Source organism: Salmo trutta, chromosome 36 (assembly GCF_901001165.1).
Source record: "Salmo trutta chromosome 36, fSalTru1.1, whole genome shotgun sequence".
NCBI classification, from domain to species: Eukaryota; Metazoa; Chordata; class Actinopteri; order Salmoniformes; family Salmonidae; genus Salmo; species Salmo trutta.
In genome coordinates this window covers 3,076,758-3,097,725 of record NC_042992.1, presented here as the reverse complement: position 1 = coordinate 3,097,725, position 20,968 = coordinate 3,076,758, and the positions used below count along the sequence as shown (strand labels likewise).

At 40.8% G+C, this 20,968-nt stretch overlaps 1 protein-coding gene across 1 annotated transcript in view; it reads left to right on the top strand.

Moving 5' to 3' along the window:
- The window catches only part of csmd2 (CUB and Sushi multiple domains 2), a 338,221-nt gene that overhangs the window by 49,552 nt on the left and 267,701 nt on the right, over positions 1–20,968 (top strand). The window contains exons 10-12 of the mRNA XM_029734626.1: positions 10,305–10,487; positions 12,846–13,036; positions 14,254–14,389. Of these exons, the coding sequence (XP_029590486.1) occupies positions 10,305–10,487; positions 12,846–13,036; positions 14,254–14,389 (510 nt within the window). The remainder of the gene's footprint in view (positions 1–10,304; positions 10,488–12,845; positions 13,037–14,253; positions 14,390–20,968) is intronic.

Below are 20,968 nucleotides of genomic sequence, written 5' to 3'. Positions count from 1 at the left end.
TATCAATGGGGGTGCCACTGTGTTCAATTCTCGGGCCGACTCTTTTCTCTGTATACATCAATGATGTCGCTCTTGCTGCTGGTGATTCTCTGATCCACCTCTACTCAGACGACACCATTCTGTATACTTCTGGCCCTTCTTTGGACACTGTGTTAACTAACCTCAAACTGCTCTTAAATGCAAGTAAAACTAAATGCATGCTCTTCAACAGATCGATGCCTGCACCTGCCCGCCCATCTAGCATCACTACTCTGGACGGTTCTGACTTAGAATATGTGGACAACTACAAATACCTAGGTGTCTGGTTACACTGTAAAATCTCCTTCCAGACTCACATCAAATCTCCAATCCAAAATTAAATCTAGAATCGGCTTCCTATTTTGCAACAAAGCATCTTTCACTCATTCTGCCAAACATACCCTCGTAAAACTGAATATCCTACCGATCCTTGACTTCACCGATGTCATTTACAAAATAGCCTTCAACACTCTACTCAGCAAATTGGAAGTAGTCTATCACAGTGCCATCCGTTTTGTCACCAATGCCCCATATACTACCCACCACTGCGATCTGTATGCGGGGGATGGTAGTCTACCTCATCAGTAACAGGGTGAGGTGGGGGATGGTAGTCTACCTCATCAGTATCAAGGTGAGGCGGGGGATGGTAGTCTACCTCATCAGTATCAAGGTGAGGTGGGGGATGGTAGTCTACCTCATGAGTAACAAGGTGAGGCGGGGGATGGTAGTCTACCTCATCAGTAACAGGGTGAGGTGGGGGATGGTAGTCTACCTCATCAGTAACAGGGTGAGGTGGGGGATGGTAGTCTACCTCATCAGTAACAAGGTGAGGTGGGGGATGGTAGTCTACCTCATCAGTAATAAGGTGAGGCGGGGGATGGTAGTCTACCTCATCAGTAATAAGGTGAGGCGGGATGGTAGTCTACCTCAGCAGTAATAAGGTGAGGTGGGGGATGGTAGTCTACCTCATCAGTATCAAGGTGAGGTGGGGGATGGTAGTCTACCTCATCAGTATCAAGGTGAGGTGGGGGATGGTAGTCTACCTCATCAGTATCAAGGTGAGGTGGGGGATGGTAGTCTACCTCATCAGTAATAAGGTGAGGTGGGGGATGGTAGTCTACCTCATCAGTATCAAGGTGAGGTGGGGGATGGTAGTCTACCTCATCAGTAACAAGGTGAGGCGGGGGATGGTAGTCTACCTCAGCAGTAATAGGGTGAGGCGGGGGATGGTAGTCTACCTCATCAGTAATAAGGTGAGGCGGGGGATGGCAGTCTACCTCATCAGTAACGAGGTGGGGGATGGTAGTCTACCTCATCAGTATCAAGGTGAGGTGGGGGATGGTAGTCTACCTCATCAGTAACAAGGTGAGGTGGGGGATGGTAGTCTACCTCATCAGTATCAAGGTGAGGTGGGGGATGGTAGTCTACCTCATCAGTATCAAGGTGAGGCGGGGGATGGTAGTCTACCTCATCAGTAACAAGGTGAGGCGGGGGATGGTAGTCTACCTCAGCAGTAATAAGGTGAGGTGGGGGATGGTAGTCTACCTCATCAGTATCAAGGTGAGGTGGGGGATGGTAGTCTACCTCATCAGTAACAGGGTGAGGTGGGGGATGGTAGTCTACCTCATCAGTATCAAGGTGAGGCGGGGGATGGTAGTCTACCTCATCAGTAACGAGGTGGGGGATGGTAGTCTACCTCATCAGTATCAAGGTGAGGTGGGGGATGGTAGTCTACCTCATCAGTAACAAGGTGAGGTGGGGGATGGTAGTCTACCTCATCAGTATCAAGGTGAGGTGGGGGATGGTAGTCTACCTCATCAGTAATAAGGTGAGGTGGGGGATGGTAGTCTACCTCATCAGTAATAAGGTGAGGCGGGGGATGGTAGTCTACCTCATCAGTAACAAGGTGAGGCGGGGGATGGTAGTCTACCTCATCAGTAACAAGGTGAGGCGGGGGATGGTAGTCTACCTCAGCAGTAATAAGGTGAGGTGGGGGATGGTAGTCTACCTCATCAGTAATAAGGTGAGGTGGGGGATGGTAGTCTACCTCATCAGTAATAAGGTGAGGTGGGGGATGGTAGTCTACCTCATCAGTAACAAGGTGAGGTGGGGGATGGTAGTCTACCTCATCAGTAATAAGGTGAGGTGGGGGATGGTAGTCTACCTCATCAGTATCAAGGTGAGGCGGGGGATGGTAGTCTACCTCATCAGTAATAAGGTGAGGTGGGGGATGGTAGTCTACCTCATCAGTAACAAGGTGAGGCGGGGGATGGTACTCTACCTCATCAGTAACAAGGTGAGGCGGGGGATGGTAGTCTACCTCATCAGTAACAAGGTGAGGCGGGGGAGTAAATGGAAACCCAATTCGTGTCTCTCCCAGGGCCAGAGAGAGGTTTCTTAACACCCACAATGTAATGCTCTCTCTGGGCTTGGTTGGCTAGGTAGCAAGCTAGAAAATGTAGCTACACACAGTAATACCATTGTAAATATCAGCATTTCTTGTAGCTAGCTGTTAAAATCAGTTCAACAAACTGCAATATCAATTTAGTAGTCTCTCACCGAGTTCAACTTGTTGTTCGTCCCAGAACGAGTGCAGAGTATGTTGCTATAGCAACAACGGCCCTTTCCCCACATTTTCCACAGGGCCCATTGCGAGATGGTACTTGAAGGAGGAACTGAGTTGAATAATTTGGTACACTGTTTAGTTTGAGCTCATTTTAAGCAGAAAATATCTACTTAGTCATGCCTATATAAATGGATGAACGTGTTCTAGACTAGTATGCCTTACCATCTATTGGCTGATTCAGTGATGTGGAGTGCAGGTCATTGTTTTTAAAAAACGTTACGAAATGTGATAGTGTTTAATCTAATCCTACACCATTACATGATTTTTACAAACGGACCACTTAGAAGTTAAATCATGTTTATTTAAACCGCTGTAAGAACATAGGATTTCACCAAATTGACAGGAGTTTCATGACTTTTAATTTCTGGGAGTAGATTATAACCCGTCGGGTTGTTTTTGTCGTCACCGTGACCCTATCCCAAAATTAAAGGTCCAACGCAGCTGTTTTCATGTCAATATATAGCAAACAATATCTGGGTAACAATTAAGTACCTTGCACTGTACAAAATTATTCAGTGGGTAATTGAAATTGACTCAACCAACATACTGTTGAAGTCTGAAGTGTACATACACTTAGGTTGAAGTCATAAAACTCGTTTTTCAATCACTCCACAAATTTCTTGTTAACAAACTATAGTTTTGGCAAGTCGGTTAGAACATATACTTTGTTCATGACACAAGTCATTTTTCCACCAATTGTTTACAGGCAGATTATTTCACTTATAATTCACTGTATCACAATTCCAGTGGGTCAGACATTTACATACACTAAGTTGGCTGTGCCTTTAAACAGCTTGGAAAATTCCCGAAAATGATGTCATGGCTTTAGAAGCTTCTGATAGGCTAATTGACATCATTTGAGTCAATTGGAGGTGTACCTGTGGATGTATTTCAAGGCCTATCTTCAAACTCAGTGTCTCTTTGCTTGACATCATGGGAAAATCAAAAGAAATCAGCAAAGACCTCCACAAGTCTGGTTCATCCTTGGGAGCGATTTCCAAACACCTGAAGGTACCACGTTCATCTGTACAAACAATAGTACCCAAGTATAAACACCATGGGACCACGCAGCCGTCATACCGTTCAGGAAGGAGACGCGTTCTGTCTCCTAGAGATGAACGTACTTTGGTGCAAAAAGTGCAAATCAATCCCAGAACAACAGCAAATGACCTTGTGAAGATGCTGTAGGAAACGGGTACAAAAGTATCTATATCAACAGTAAAACGAGTCCTATATCGACATTACCTGAAAAGCCGCTCAGCAAGGAAGAAGCCACGGCTCCAAAACCGTCATAAAAAAGCCAGACTACGGTTTTGGAGCACGGGGGTGACAGCATCATGTTGTGAATAGTAATAATAATAGTACTAATAATTATAATATGAATAATGATTATAATAAAATTATGAGTAATAATAATAATAATAATAATAATAATAATAATAATAATTGTCATGTCCTGACCAGTAAGGGGTCATTTTGTTATTGTAGTATGGTCAGGACGTGGCAGGGGTGTTTGATTTATGTGTCTTGGGTTTTTGGGTAATGTTCTATGTTGTCTATTTCTATGTTTGAATGTCTATTTAGTCTATTTCTATGTTCAGGTTTTGGTTTGGCCTTCAATTGGAAGCAGCTGTTCTTCGTTGCTTCTAATTGGAGGCCATATTTAAGTAGGGTTTTTTTGTCACTGTGTTTGTGGGTAGTTGTTCCTTGTATAGCTGTGTAGCCTTACAGGATTGGTTTTCGTCGTTGTTTGTTATTTTTGTTAAGTGTTCACGTTTATCCAAATAAAAAAGGAAGATGAGCACGATACCCGCTGCGCCTTGGTCCACTTTTTATGACGCAACTGACATTAATAATAGTAGTAGTACTAATAATTCTAATATGAATAAAGATAATAATAATATTATGAGTAATAATATTAATAACATGTATAGTAATAATAATAATAATAATAGGAGTAATAATAACAGTAATAATAACAGTAATAATATGTATAATTATAATAATAGTACTAATAATAATAATAATAATAATAATAATAATATTATGAGTAATAATATTAATAACATGTATAGTAATAATAATAATAATAATAACAGTAATAATAACAGTAATAATAACAGTAATAATATGTATAATTATAATAATAGTACTAATAATAATAATAATAATAATAATAATATGTATAGTAATAATAATATGTGTAGTAGTAGTAATAATAATAATAATAATAATATGTATAGTAGTAATAATAATAATAATAATAGGAGTAATAATAACAGTAATAATAACAGTAATAATATGTATAATTATAATAATAGTACTAATAATAATAATAATAATAATAATAATAATAATAATAATAATAATATGTATAGTAATAATAATATGTGTAGTAGTAGTAGTAGTAATAATAATAATAATAATAATAATATGTATAGTAATAATATTATGTACAGTAGTAATAATAATAATAATAATAATAATAATAATATGTATAGTAGTAATAATAATCATATGTATAGTAATAATAATAATAGTATTAATAATAAGGTGTGTAATAATAATAATAATAATTACAGTAATAATAATTACAGTAATAATAATAATAATAATAATTACAGTAATAATAATTTGAATATGAATAATGATAATAGTAATAATATTATGAATAATAATAATAATAGTAATAATAATTACTATTATTATAATATTAATATAAATAAAACATGTATAATAATGAGAATAATATTACTATTATTATTATTAAGGAGAATAATATGAATAATAATAATATGAATAAATTATTTTAATAATAATAACCATCATCATAATTGTAATAATAATTATAATAATAATAATAATAATAATAGTAAGATTAATAATAATAACCTGGATGTTAATAGGAATAATATTAATATGAATATGAATATAAAAATGAATAATACAAAAAAATACAAATAAAATAGATAATAATAAAATGAATAATATCAATATTAATGTGAAAAATTATAATAATATGAATATTAATATAATAATGAATAATAAAAATACAAAAATACAAAAATAAAAAATAATATGAATATGAATAATAATAATAGTACATTTGATTTTCTCAAGATACCCAAAGTCACTTTACGTGAAAGAAATCAGAAAGATAAAAAACACCAGAATCGCATTAAAACCCTCCTGCTGTGTTCTGGGCGGTTTGGACCGATTTACAAGTTCTCGCTCTGAAAAATGTAGTTCATTTAATCTGATTTGTAATAAGGTTCCATGACTTTGTCCACACAGGGCATCTGAACACACACAATACATGTTGATGATTTTCATTACATTTTGGGTGTTTTATTTAACTTTTGTACACCTGTGGTGTTCCCGGTCAAAAATGACCGGTCATTAGAAATGAATGGGTGAGACTACAATTAGTGTATCAAATTGAGTTCAGACACATGCCCATTCATCAGATGGACACACTTCCTCTCCCAGACCCCCACATGCATGTATGTTTGAACACACACACACACACACACATACACACCTACACACACACCTACACACACACCTACACACACACACACACACACACACACACACACCTCACTCCCCTTCTTGGCTTCCATGGCAACCCCCACATGAACCTTTCCCCAATAGAATCTTTCCCCCCATGGGAACAACACCTGTTGGCATTCTCACAAACAATCACAACATTGTTTCAATGATATATAGACCTTTTCTCGCAGCTCTGGTATATAAAGATTTTTTGAGGCCTTGTTCACAATTCATTCTGTGGCAGCACAATGACCAAATGATATACTGTATGTGAGGCTCTTGATCATATCTTTGATCATGACACTGGTGAGGAGGAGAGAGTCCTTGTTAAACTTTGACACAAAGTCATCTGCGATAAATAGCACAATATGTTTCATCTGAGTATTTGTTATAGTCAAAATAATCCATACATTATGCTTTTTTTTTACTCAAAAACGAGTTGTATGAGCTCAGGTCAATGAGGCCTACAGGCCATAAATAGCAAATAGAAGTTCAAAACTTGTTCAGAAGAACTTAAGTTGACAAAAATATCCAACACAACATTAGGTGATAATGTATGTATTATTATGGATTTATAATCAGCTATAATGGGGCGGCCATTTTGGACCGGGAACATAGAATGAATTAACATGAAACAAACACAACAGGAGGGTTACAGAATTCCTATATTTAGAAATCCATAGGTGGGCATGAAAGCATAACAGTGAGCTCCATATGTAATGGACATGATGAGTCCCTTAGGATGCTAATCTCCACATCGTAGACTCTAAATATGTGTTAATAAAATTATAGTCATTAAGTCAGCCATGGATTTATCTCACAGTCTCAGATCCCCTGGTGTGTTTTAAAAGCTCATTAGAGTCTACCATCCTTCCATGGATGGATGGATGGGCTAATTTGTCCCGTCTGCTTCCTGTTCCGATGTTCCGTTACAGATTCCTCACCGGGAGTTCTCCGGATTCCATCTGCAGCACCCCTGGAAAACCAGGAAAGGGAAGAGTGAGGGTTGCATAAATCATTGGATGATGAAAGGAATGAAGGGTGTGTGTTTGTGTGTTTGTGTGTTTGTGTGTTTGTGTGTGTGTGTGTGTGTGTGTGTGTGTGTAAAGACTAAAGAATGTGGATCAGCGTGTGAAAGTGCACGTCAGCTTCTCGTCGCAGGCAGTGTTTATCACACAGCGAAGGGAGGAGTGCACCTGCAGAGAGAGAGAGAGAGAGACAGGAAGAGAGAGCGAGAGAGAGACAGAGAGAGAGCGAGAGAGACACGGAGAGAGATACAGAAAGAGAGAGAGAGATGCAGAGGGAAAGACAGATACAGAGAGAAGGAGAGAGAGTGTGTGTTCTGACTATGTGGGTTCTGACTGTGTTCAGACTGGGTTTTGACTGGGTTCTGACTGGGTTCTGACAACAGAGAAGGAAAAGGAAGGTAGAGAAAAAGATGCAGATAGATCGATATGGTCAGAATAGGAGGAGATATGACAGGTGACGTAATAATTGGAAAGGAGGGAGAGATGTACAAGGAGAAAGGGGGAAAGAGAGAAGAGAGATACTTAAAGAGTAAAACAGGAGGGTTTATCTTGTCTAACTTGCCATACCTGTGATGTAATCCTTGTTAGAACCTAGAGCACAGGGAAACATTCCTTTCTCTCTCTCTCTCTCTCTCTCTCTCTCTCTCGATAGGCATGGGAAACATGATAACACTACCAAAGCAAGTGGAGTAGTGAATAAACAAAGTGAAATAAACAATTACCAATAAACATTACACCCACAGACAACCTAACTCTACTCTACCATGTTAGCCAACCTAACTCTACTCTACCATGTTAGCCAACCTAACTCTATTCTACCATGTTAGCCAACCTAACTCTACTCTACCATGTTAGCCAAGCTAACTCTATTCTACCATGTTAGCCAACCTAACTCTACTCTACCATGTTAGCCAAGCTAACTCTACTCTACCATGTTAGCCAAGCTAACTCTACCATGTTAGCCAACCTAACTCTACTCTACCATGTTAGCAAAGCTAACTCTACTCTACTATGTTAGCCAACCTAACTCTACTCTACCATGTTAGCCAAGCTAACTCTATTCTACCATGTTAGCCAACCTAACTCTATTCTACCATGTTAGCCAAGCTAACTCTATTCTACCATGTTAGCCAACCTAACTCTACTCTACCATGTTAGCCAAGCTAACTCTACTCTACCATGTTAGCCAAGCTAACTCTACTCTACCATGTTAGCCAACCTAACTCTACCATGTTAGCCAAGCTAACTCTACTCTACTATGTTAGCCAACCTAACTCTACTCTACCATGTTAGCCAACCTAACTCTATTCTACCATGTTAGCCAACCTAACTCTACTCTACCATGTTAGCCAACCTAACGCTATTCTACCATGTTAGCCAACCTAACTCTACCATGTTAGCCAAGCTAACTCTACTCTACTATGTTAGCCAACCTAACTTTACTCTACCATGTTAGCCAAGCTAACTCTACCATGTTAGCCAAGCTAACTCTATTCTACCATGTTAGCCAACCTAACTCTATTCTACCATGTTAGCCAACCTAACTCTATTCTACCATGTTAGCCAAGCTAACTCTATTCTACCATGTTAGCCAACCAAACTCTACTCTACCATGTTAGCCAAGCTAACTCTTCTCTACCATGTTAGCCAAGCTAACTCTACTCTACCATGTTAGCCAACCTAACTCTATTCTACCATGTTAGCCAACCTAACTCTATTCTACCATCTTAGCCAACCTAACGCTATTCTACCATGTTAGCCAAGCTAACTCTACTCTACCATGTTAGCCAAGCTAACTCTACCATGTTAGCCAAGCTAACTCTACTGTACTATGTTAGCCAAGCTAACTCTATTCTACCATGTTAGCCAAGCTAACTCTATTCTACCATGTTAGCCAACCTAACTCTATTCTACCATGTTAGCCAACCTAACTCTACTCTACCATGTTAGCCAACCTAACTCTATTCTACCATGTTAGCCAACCTAACTCTACTCTACCATGTTAGCCAACCTAACTCTACTCTACTATGTTAGCCAACCTAACTCTACTCTACCATGTTAGCCAACCTAACTCTACTCTACTATGTTAGCCAACCTAACTCTACTCTACCATGTTAGCCAAGCTAACTCTACTCTACCATGTTAGCCAACCTAACTCTATTCTACCATGTTAGCCAACCTAACTCTATTCTACTATGTTAGCCAACCTAACTCTATTCTACCATGTTAGCCAACCTAACTCTACTCTACCATGTTAGCCAACCTAACTCTACTCTACCCTAACCATCAAGGAGTTACATGGAAGCAGGGGACTTGCATCACAAAGGCATACAGTCTGTGTTGGGTTTGTATTCCAAACTCAGAATCCCCAAAATGTCAACACTCCTCTTTTAAAAAAAAATTCTAGGCAAGTCAGTTAAGAACAAATTCTTATTTTCAATGACAGCCTAGGAACAGTGGGTTAACTGCCTTATTCAGGGGTAGAACGACAGATTTTTACCTTGTCAGCCCACGGATTCGATCTTGCAACCTTTTGGTTAATAGTCCAATGCTCTAACCACTAGGCTACCTGCCTTGTGCAAGAAAATTGTTTAGTTTGGTTGCAAAAAAAAGACAACACTGAACCATTGATACCGTTGATTTTTGTCAAATATTTTGTGAGAAGCATCGTCTTTGACCTTTGACCTCATTGGTGTTAGTTAGTATCTCATCTGTCTATCTGTGGTTTCTGAGATGTGAAACACTTCTCCAGGCGTTGCAAGATATTATAATCTGTGCTGTGTGTTTGCAAAATAGATTACAGTCTAGTCTAATAAAGATGAAATGTTCCCATTTTAGTCATTTAGCAGACACTCTCATCCAGAGTGACTTACAGTAGTGAATGCATACATTTCATACATTTTTTTCCACCATACTGGTCCCCCGTGGGAATCGAACCCACAACCCTGGTGTTGCAAACACCATGCTCTACCAACTGAGCCACATGGGACCACAGGAAATGTTGAAAGTTTATCTGGAAAGCCACCATTTGATTTTAGGCAACTATCTTACCTGTCTATCTGTTCGTCTCTTCCCTTCAGAAATTGACCAGGGCAGCTGTGGTGACCCAGGGATACCGGCCTACGGCAAGCGGGAGGGGACAGGTTTCCGCCACGGGGACAGGCTGCATTTTGACTGTCTCCCTGCCTTTGAGTTGGTGGGGAAGAAGAACATCACCTGCCAGAAGAACAACCAGTGGTCAGCCAAGAAACCCAGCTGTGTCTGTAAGCAGTGATATGTCTCCTATACAACACATAATCTTTGCTAGCAAAGCTGTGTCTGTAAGCAGTGACATGTCTCCTATACAACACATAATCTTTGCTAGCACATCTGTCTGTGAGTTATACGTCTCCTTTGCTAACCTAACTCACAGTTGACTTAGCGGTGGCATGCTTTTAGCATCACATATCCAACCCCAAATCCTTGCTATGCTCGCAACTTACTGCTATAGTAATGGCATGCTAATAGTGTTGTTTTTGTCTTCCACATTATCTTATAATAATGGAGCCCCTAACCCGTTGTCTGTCTGTCTGTCTGTCTGTCTGTCTGTCTGTCTGTCTGTCTGTCTGTCTGTCTGTCTGTCTGTCTGTCTGTCTGTCTGTCTGTCTGTCTGTCTGTCTGTCTGTCTGTCTGTCTGTCTGTCTGTCTGTCTGTCTGTCTGTCTGTCTGTCTTCCACCCTTCTGTTTTGTATTTTTTGTGTTTTAATTAGTTAATAAGCCCTCATATTGTATCCAAATCCACAGCCTCTGCTCAGTAAAGCAGGGGGATAATCTGGCCGCTTACACACAGTCACGCTGTGGCACACACACGTGCACACACACACACACACACGTGCACACGCACAGTTAATCAATGTGCTGACTATTTGCTGTGGGTGTGTGTGTGTGCCACAGTGTGACTGTGTGTGCTACCATTGCCATGAAAGATGAATAGTTCCCCTCAGGTTCAGATTCAAGATAGTAAGAAAGGGATCTGTTCAGAGTCAGCCCAGGCTTGTATTGAACAGACAGGCAACCAGATGGAGATATCTCCCTTCACAGTGAAACATGCAAAGTCTGGCAACCAGATGGACATATCTCCCTACACAGTGAAACAGGCAGAGTCTGGCAACCAGATGGAGATATCTCCCTACACAGTGAAACAGGCAGAGTCTGGCAACCAGATGGAGATATCTCCCTACACAGTGAAACAGGCAGAGTCTGGCAACCAGATGGAGATATCTCCCTACACAGTGAAACATGCAGAGTCTGGCAACCAGATGGAGATATCTCCCTTCACAGTGAAACATGCAGAGTCTGGCAACCCTCTCTTTACTGGACTAATTTAGTTTAGTTTATCTAATCTTTTTTAAATAAATGTTTCTCCTAAATCTATTTATTTGCAGAAGCATTGCAGATGAGTGTGAATATGTCTCTTTCGTTACATTTAACAGATGGAACCATTGGTTTTAGAGGAGCTGTACTGGAGTCGTAGCTAATGCAATCATATCAAGTCAACATTTATTTAATTATAGATGCAAAAAATAAATCGCTCCGCCATTTCCTGGTGGCAACATTTTTTTGGGAATCGTTAGCATAAGTTCAGTTGATGTGACAAAACAAGCGTGTATAGTGTGGAGAATCATTGAACCATCAGCAAAAATATTGTATTTTTAGGGGTCGGAAGCTGGTGTACCAAACCGAAAGTAACAGACGTAGAAATTAAACTTAAGAACGGCTAGCATAGAAATAGTGAATATATAGAACAGCTCTGCCGCTTCTTGGACTTCCTGTCAAGTCATATCTAGAACTTTTTTTAGGTGGTGACTTTACTGCAGCTTTCAAAGTGCATTAAAATGTAAATATATCTGGTTTATATCTAACTCTTTCTTTCCCTCCCCCGTCCTAACGGCCATTATCAAAATCACTTTAATAACTCTACCTACATGTACATATTACCTCAACTAACCGGTGACCCCGCACATTGACTCTGTACCGGTACCCCCCTGTATATAGTCTCATTATTGTTATTTAACTGCTGCTCTTTAATTACTTGTTACTTTTATTTGTTATTTCTTATTCATATTTTTTTTAAACTGCGTTGTTGGTTAGGGGCTCGTAAGTAAGCATTTCACTGTGAGGTCTACTACACCTGTTGTATTCAGCATTTCACTGTGAGGTCTACTACACCTGTTGTATTCAGCATTTCACTGTGAGGTCTACTACACCTGTTGTATTCAGCATTTAACTGTGAGGTCTACTACACCTGTTGTATTCAGCATTTAACTGTGAGGTCTACACCTGTTGTATTCAGCATTTAACTGTGAGGTCTACACCTGTTGTATTCAGCATTTCACTGTAAGGTCTACTACACCTGTTGTATTCAGCATTTCACTGTGAGGTCTACACCTGTTGTATTCAGCATTTCACTGTGAGGTCTACTACACCTGTTGTATTCAGCATTTCACTGTAAGGTCTACTACACCTGTTGTATTCAGCATTTCACTGTAAGGTCTACACCTGTTGTGTACGGCACATGTGACTAATACAATTTGATTTGATCTAACTCTCTCTCTTTACCTCCCCTCCCTCCCTTCCTCCAGTCTCGTGCTTCTTCAACTTCACAACTCCCTCTGGGGTGCTGCTGTCCCCAAACTACCCCCAGGAATATGGAAACAATATGCACTGCGTGTGGCTCATCATCACCAAGCCAGAGAGTAGGATTAACCTGGCCTTCAATGACCTCAGCATGGAGAAACAGTTTGACTTCCTCAGCGTCAAAGACGGTGGCAAGGTATGGTTTGTTTCAATCGATCGATCAGTCAATTAATCATTCGGAGCAGCAGGTAGCCTAGTGGTTAGAGCGTTGGACTAGTAACCGAAAGGTTGCAAGATTGAATCGCTCACAAGGTAAAAATCTGTCGTTCTTCCCCCTGAACAAGGCAGTTAATCCACTGTTCCTAAACCGTCATTGAAAATAAGAATTTGTTCTTAAGTTCTTAACTGACTTGCCTAGTTAAATAAAGGTAAAAAATTAATTAATTCAATCAAATGTTTGATTGGTGTTATTATTTCATATTTTCACTCATATTTATTCTTCTTTCTCTCTCTCGCTACCCCTCTCTCTCTCTACCCCTCTCTCTCTCTAGCCCCTCTCTCTCTCTCTCTACCCCCTCTCTCTCTACCCTCTCTCTCTCTCTTCCCCTCTCTCTCTACCCCTCTCCCTTACCCATCTCTCTCTCTCTACCCCTCTCTCTCTCTATCTCTACCCCTCTCTCTCTCTCCCCCTCTCTCTATCTCTACCCCTCTCTCTCTCTACCCCTCCTCTCTCTACCCCTCTCTCTCTCTACCCCTCTCTCTCTCTCTCGCTACCCTCTCTCTCGCTACCCCTCTCTCTCTCTACCCTCTCTCTCTCTACCCTCTCTCTCTCTCTACCCCTCTCTCTCTCTACCTCTCTCTCTCTCTCTACCCCTCTCTCTTCTCTACCCCTCTCTCTCTCTACCCCTCTCTCTCTCTACCCCTCCCTCTCTCTCCCTCTTCTCCCCTATCTCTCTCTACCCCTCTCTCTTACTCTCCTACCCTCTCTCTCTCTTCACCCTCTCTCTCTCTCCCCCTCTCTCTCTCACCCCTCTCTCTCTCTCTACCCCTCTCTCTCGCTCTCATCACTCTCTACTCTCTCTCTACCCTCTCTCTCTTACTTCTCTCTTTACCCTCTCTCTCTCTACCCCTCTCTCTCTCTCTACCCCTCTCTCTCTCGCTACCTCTCTCTCTCTCGCTACCTCTCTCTCTCGCTACCTCTCTCTCTCTCTACCCCTCTCTCTCTCTCTCTACACCCCTCTCTCTCTCTCTACCCCTCCCTCTCTCTCTCTCTACCCCTCTCTCTCTCTCTCTAACCCCTCTCTCTCTCTCTCTCTACCCCTCTCTCTCTCTCTCTCTACCCCCCTCTCTCTCTCTCTCTACCCCTCTCTCTCTACCCCTCTCTCTCTCTACCCCTCTCTCTCTCTACCCCAGGCTGAGTCTCCCATCCTGGGTACGTTCTCTGGTGACGTGCTGCCAGCTCCCATCACCACCAGTGCCCACGTGGCACGCCTCGAGTTCCTGACTGACCACACCTACACAGAACGAGGGTTCAACATCACCTTCACCAGTGAGTGGTGGGGGGGTCTATGTGTGATGGGGAGGGGTGGGGGGGTCTATGTGTGATGGGGAGGGGTGGTGGTGGTGGGGGGGTGTCTATGTGTGATAGGGAGGGGTGGTGGGGGGGGGGTCTATGTGTGATGGGGAGGGGTGGTGGTGGGGGGGTATATTTGTGATGGGGAGGGGTGGTGGGGGGGTTTATGTGTGATGGGGAGGGGTGGTGGGGGGGTCTATGTGTGATGGGGAGGGGTGGTGGGGGGGTTTATGTGTGATGGGGAGGGGTGGTGGGGGGGGTCTATGTGTGATGGGGAGGGGTGGTGGGGGGGGTCTATGTGTGATGGGGAGTTATAATTTATAATTTATAGTTTAAACAGCACCACCATGTCTTTCAGTGAAGTACTTTTTGTCTAAGATTTGTCATAGAGCTCATAGAGCTGTGTTCGAATACTCGTAGTAACCACACTATTTGTGACGTGAATTGAGCACGCAGTATGCTTGTAGGTCATAGTATCGATATAGTTAGCATGCCAAAAGTTACCGGATTTCGTACTAAATTCACCAAAATATTAAGTATACAAGCAGAGGACACTATTTCTGTGGTTTAGGGACCATAATGCAATTCTTCAGGAAATGTGCGTGGCTTCACATCATTTTCAATTTTGAAGAAAATGGCGGAAAATATGCAGCCGATGTCCGACAAGAGAGCGGATAGAAATTCATTGCTTTAACTAATTATGACAAATGTTAGGAAAATGTTGAGCAATGTAATAAAGTAACAACTTTTTAAGTATGTTACCTTACACGTTACGTTGGCTGACAATTTGTTAGCTACGCTGTCCTTACGAACAACATAGCATATCATTACAGCAGTATGTAGCTAGCTAGCTACCTAATGTTAGTTGGCTACTTATACATCAAACTTGCCAGTATATGAACTATAGGCTAACTAACTACCCAACGTTTATTGACTTGATTATTCCCGTCATACTTAGCTAATCGTTGTTGTGCGTTCTCTTTGGACATTCTGGTGCTTTCGTAAATTCGCTCAGGCTATCTACTCCGATTTCAGAGCACCAGAGCGTACCAGAGTGCAGAATAATTAATTTACGAGCGCTCAACACATGTTGAATATGGCCTTCGTCAGTAAACGTTGGCCAAAAAGTGTGGTCAGAGTGGTCTCATTTGTGTCTTGAAGTAACTAGCAAGCTAGCCAACATTAGCTTGGGTGCTTGACTGCCGTTGTAAGGTCAGAACGCTCAAATCAACCCTGCTCCTCGGCCCAAGTGTCCAGTCTACGCTCTGAATTTACAAACAGACAATCTGAGAATGCTCTGAATTTACAAACGCATTCCAGATTGAATTTAAGAATACACCCGTAGTCGTAAAATGTCTAACTGGTAATTTGTTATGCTAACTAGCTAGCTAGCAAGAGGTTGCATAGCAACAGCATCAACTTCCGGGTAGACAGGCGAAGAGCTAGTACTCTCATCTGAAAGGATACAGTTTATTTACAGTATACTAAAATGAACTAACAGTATTATAGTATGTAGTATACACTTATGTGAGTATACAGTATGTGAGTATGGTTATTTAAACACAGCTCTCGTATTTGTATGTCCGCATTTGTGTGTGTGTGTGTGTATATAACTGTGCATCGGTCTCTTTGTGTGTGTGTGTGTGTGTATATATAACTGTGCATCGGTCTCTTTGTGTGTGTGTGTGTGTGTATATATAACTGTGCATCGGTCTCTTTGTGTGTGTGTGTGTGTGTATATATAACTGTGCATCGGTCTCTTTGTGTGTGTGTGTGTGTGTGTGTGTATATATAACTGTGCATCGGTCTCTTTGTGTGTGTGTGTGTGTGTGTGTGAGTGTGTGTGCGTGTGACTGTGCATCAGTCTCTTTATGTGTGTGTATGTGTGAGTGTGACTTGTTAACGAGATGGCACTATGAATCCTCTATGTCAGATCCTCTGTCTGTCTCTCAGACTGTTGTTGTTCTTCTTCCCAACGGCACCCTTCCTTCAGTCTCCTCCTCGTCTCCTATTTCCATTCCCTTTCAACAGAGCTAGACCTGGGATATAAAATCTAGACAAAACCTGCCTTTTCTAAACTCAGACATAGACCCATCCTCATTAAATTGTCTTCCCACAGACATTACTGGCTACACTCCGTTCTGTTCTCAGCTGCTCTAATATAGACTTAGAGTTGGGTATTGTGGGTATTGCTGGGTATTGCTGGGTATTGCTGGGTATTGTTGGGTATTGTTGGGTATTGTTGGGTATTGTGGGTATTGTTGGGTATTGTTGGGTATTGTGGGTATTGTTGGTGTTGTTGGGTATTGTGGGTATTGTTGGTGTTGTTGGGTATTGTGGGTGTTGTTGGGTAGTGTGGGTGTTGTTGAGTATTGTGGGTATTGTTGGGTATTGTGGGTATTGTTGGGTATTGTGGGTATTGTGGGTGTTGTTGGGTATTGTGGGGTATTGTTGGGTATTGTTGGGTATTGTGGGGTATTGTGGGGTATTGTGGGTATTGTGGGTGTTGTTGAGTATTGTTGGGTGTTGTGGGTATTGTTGGGTATTGTTGGGTATTGTGGGGTATTGTGGGGTATTGTGGGTATTGTGGGTGTTGTTGGGTATTGTGGGTGTTGTGGATATTGTTGGGTATTTGTAACGATTGTCGTCGGGAGACGAGGAAGTGGACCAAAACGCAGCTGGGAGCGAATACATGTTTATTTAACACACTAGAATTAAACATGTACACAAAATCAAGGAAAAACTGCCAATACGTTACGTGCTCAAATAACGAGACAACAACCCACAAACATCGTGGGGGAAAAGGAACTTAAATGTGATTCCCAATCAGACTTCACAAGCGACAGCTGTCTGATTGGGAAATCACCCCCGAGCCCAACATAGAAATAAAACACAAAGAAAGGCTATAACCAAAACATAGAAAATAAAGCATAGAAATGCCACACCCTGACCAAAATAGCAGAGTTCACCTGGTCAGGGCGTGACAGTATTGTTGGGTGTTGTTGGGTATTGTGGGTGTTGTGGGTATTGTTGGGTATTGTTGGGTATTGTGGGTATTGTTGGGTATTGTGTGTATTGTTGGGTATTGTGGGTATTGTTGGTATTGTGGGGTATTGTGGGTATTGTGGTTATTGTTGGGTATTATTGTGGTATTGTTGGGTATTGTGGGTATTGTTGGGTATTGTGGGTATTGCTGGGTATTGTGGGTATTGTTGGGTATTGTGGGTATTGCTGGGTATTGTGGGTATTGTTGGCTTTTGTGGGTATTGTTGGCTTTTGTGGGTATTGTTGGCTATTGTGGGTATTGTTGGCTATTGTGGGTATTGTGGGGTAGTGTGGGTATTGTGGGTATTGTGGGTATTGTTGGGTATTGTGGGTATTGTGGGTATTGTTATGCTATTGTGGGTATTGTGGGTGTTGTTGGGTATTGTGGGGTATTATTAGGTATTGTTGGGTATTGTGGGGTATTGTGGGTATTGTGGGTGTTTTGGGTATTGTGGGTATTGTGGGTGTTTTGGGGTATTGTGGGTATTGTGCGTGTTGTGGGGTATTGTGGGGTATTGTTGGGTATTGTGGGTATTGTTGGGTATTGTGGGTATTGTGGGTGTTGTTGGGTATTGTGGGATATTGTTAGGTATTGTTGGGTATTGTGGGGTATTGTGGGTATTGTTGGCTATTGTGGGTATTGTTGGGTATTGTTAGGTATTGTTGGGTATTGTGGGTATTGTTGGGTATTGTGGGTATTGTTGAGCATTGAGTGGAGTGGGTAGGAATGAAATGGTCCTGGGTCTAGTATTAAGACCATGTAAAATAAATACAAGTGTGATTTAGTTGAATATAATTGATCTCCTCAAGACAGTTGTAAATAACACCAAACGGACTGTTGCATTGGCATACCGTTGTTTGCAACTTGTAAGTAGACAATTCATACCTTTTAACGTTACATGTTATTAACCCTACTAGAGTCGATGTCCGCACCACCGCAGACATCTAATTTGGAATATTTTGAAAAATATCCATGAAAAGCTGTCAGTTTAAACATAGAAACTTCTGTTGCGTTGAATGCATCTCAATCAACCGTTGTCGCACTTCTGCTTCTGCGGAGAAAGGTGACAGAGCTGGTGTGTTGTTTGTCAGACCATGGAGACATCAGAAAACTGTCTGTAGCGGTTTGGCTTTACAAAACAACTGTATTTTGACCCCTTTTATGGAAAGGTAAGACTCTCACGAACATGATAGTTGTCACGGATGTCGTACGGATCAAACCAAAACGCAGCGGGAACCTGTATACTCATCTTCTTTATAAATCAAAAGAAGGAAAAACAAAAGAAACACGTATACAAAAACAACAAACGACACTAAACAGTCCTGTCAGGTGCACAGACACAAAACAGGAGACAACTACCCACAAACCCCCATAGCACAAACCCCCCAATACATAGGACCTTCAATCAGAGGCAACGAGGAACAGCTGCCTCCAATTGAAGGTCAATCAACAAACGCTAAACATAGAAGTAGAAAAACTAGACTGAACATAGAAAAACACTAACCTAGAACATAGCCCAACAAACCCCGAAACACTCTAAACAAACACCCCCTCTTACATAGGAACATAGCCCAACAAACCCCGAACCACATAAAACAAACACCCCCTGCCACGTCATGACCAAACTGCAATAACAAATAACCCCTTATACAGGTCAGAATGTGACAATAGTGTTCTCTGTTTTTTTGCTCTATATCCCCCCTCCCCCCCACAAGTGCATTGGGACTCGTCTGGAGTCGGTACAGCCGACTCACGATCTGCAAACTTCTTTGTAGCGTCCGAACAGTTTGGGCTGGACACTAATATGACTCCGCTGAGGAACACGTACATGTTGGTTTGATCTAGGACGCCCCCAGACTTGTCTGAAGGTCATTTATGGTAGTATGTATGGAGACTGTTTACTTCCCAAAAAATTAAGGTGAAAAAATAAAAAATAAAAAATAAAAAAATGTTTCCTGATCTTTCTTAAATCTCTCAGATATAGAACAGACACTAAAGAAAAAAATCCCTTTGGATATTTAGGGGGGGACTATCTGCTGTTCCATGTAATGGCTGTTATTCAATGTGTTTCTATGGGCTAATAGCAGTAATCTGTTATTCAATGTGTTTCTATGGGCTAATAGCAGTAAGGACTATCTGTTATTCAATGTGTTTCTATGGGCTAATAGCAGTAATCTGTTATTCAATGTGTTTCTATGGGCTAATAGCAGTAAGGACTATCTGTTATTCTATTGGCTAATAGCAGTAAGGACTATCTGTTATTCTATTGGCTAATAGCAGTAAGGACTATCTGTTATTCTATTGGCTAATAGCAGTAAGGACTATCTGTTATTCTATTGGCTAATAGCAGTAAGGACTATCTGTTATTCTATGGGCTAATAGCAGTAAGGACTATCTGTTATTCTATTGGCTAATAGCAGTAAGGACTATCTGTTATTCTATTGGCTAATAGCAGTAAGGACTATCTGTTATTCTATTGGCTAATAGCAGTAAGGACTATCTGTTATTCTATTGGCTAATAGCAGTAAGGACTATCTGTTATTCTATGGGCTAATAGCAGTAAGGACTATCTGTTATTCTATTGGCTAATAGCAGTAAGGACTATCTGTTATTCTATTGGCTAATAGCAGTAAGGACTATCTGTTATTCTATTGGCTAATAGCAGTAAGGACTATCTGTTATTCTATTGGCTAATAGCAGTAAGGACTATCTGTTATTCTATTGGCTAATAGCAGTAAGGACTATCTGTTATTCTATTGGCTAATAGCAGTAAGGACTATCTGTTATTCTATTGGCTAATAGCAGTAAGGACTATCTGTTATTCTATTGGCTAATAGCAGTAAGGACTATCTGTTATTCTATTGGCTAATAGCAGTAAGGACTATCTGTTATTCTATTGGCTAATAGCAGTAAGGACTATCTGTTATTCTATTGGCTAATAGCAGTAAGGCCAAAACATTTTTGTTTATCATGTCTTTTTTTTATATATAATATTTTTATAATTCAAGGGGTCTTAAAATTCCAAAGCAAATAGCAAAATGATCACTGATTTGACCTTCTTTAAACAATTCCATAAAGCTTTGATGTCTTCACTATTATTCTACAATGTAGAAAAAAAAAGTTAAAATAAAGAAAAACCCTGGGAAATAAGTAAATTTGTCTAAACTTTTGACTCTTACTGTACATGGAAATACATTTTGTAAAGTCAAATACACAAACACAATACGCTATAATACATGCAATACGGAAACATCTGTACAGGGACTAACATCTAATCTCATCAAATATTTTCAAGGTGTGAAGCAACCCACAATGCATTCTGTTCCTAGCGAGTGTTTGTCAGTTCTCCTGACTGTAAATTTCTAAAATGCGTCCCAAATGGCACCTTTTATTTTACTCTATGGTGCACTACATAGTGAATAGGGCACTACATAGTGAATAGGACACTACATAGTGAATAGGACACTACATAGTGAATAGGGCACTACATAGTGAATAGGGCACTATAT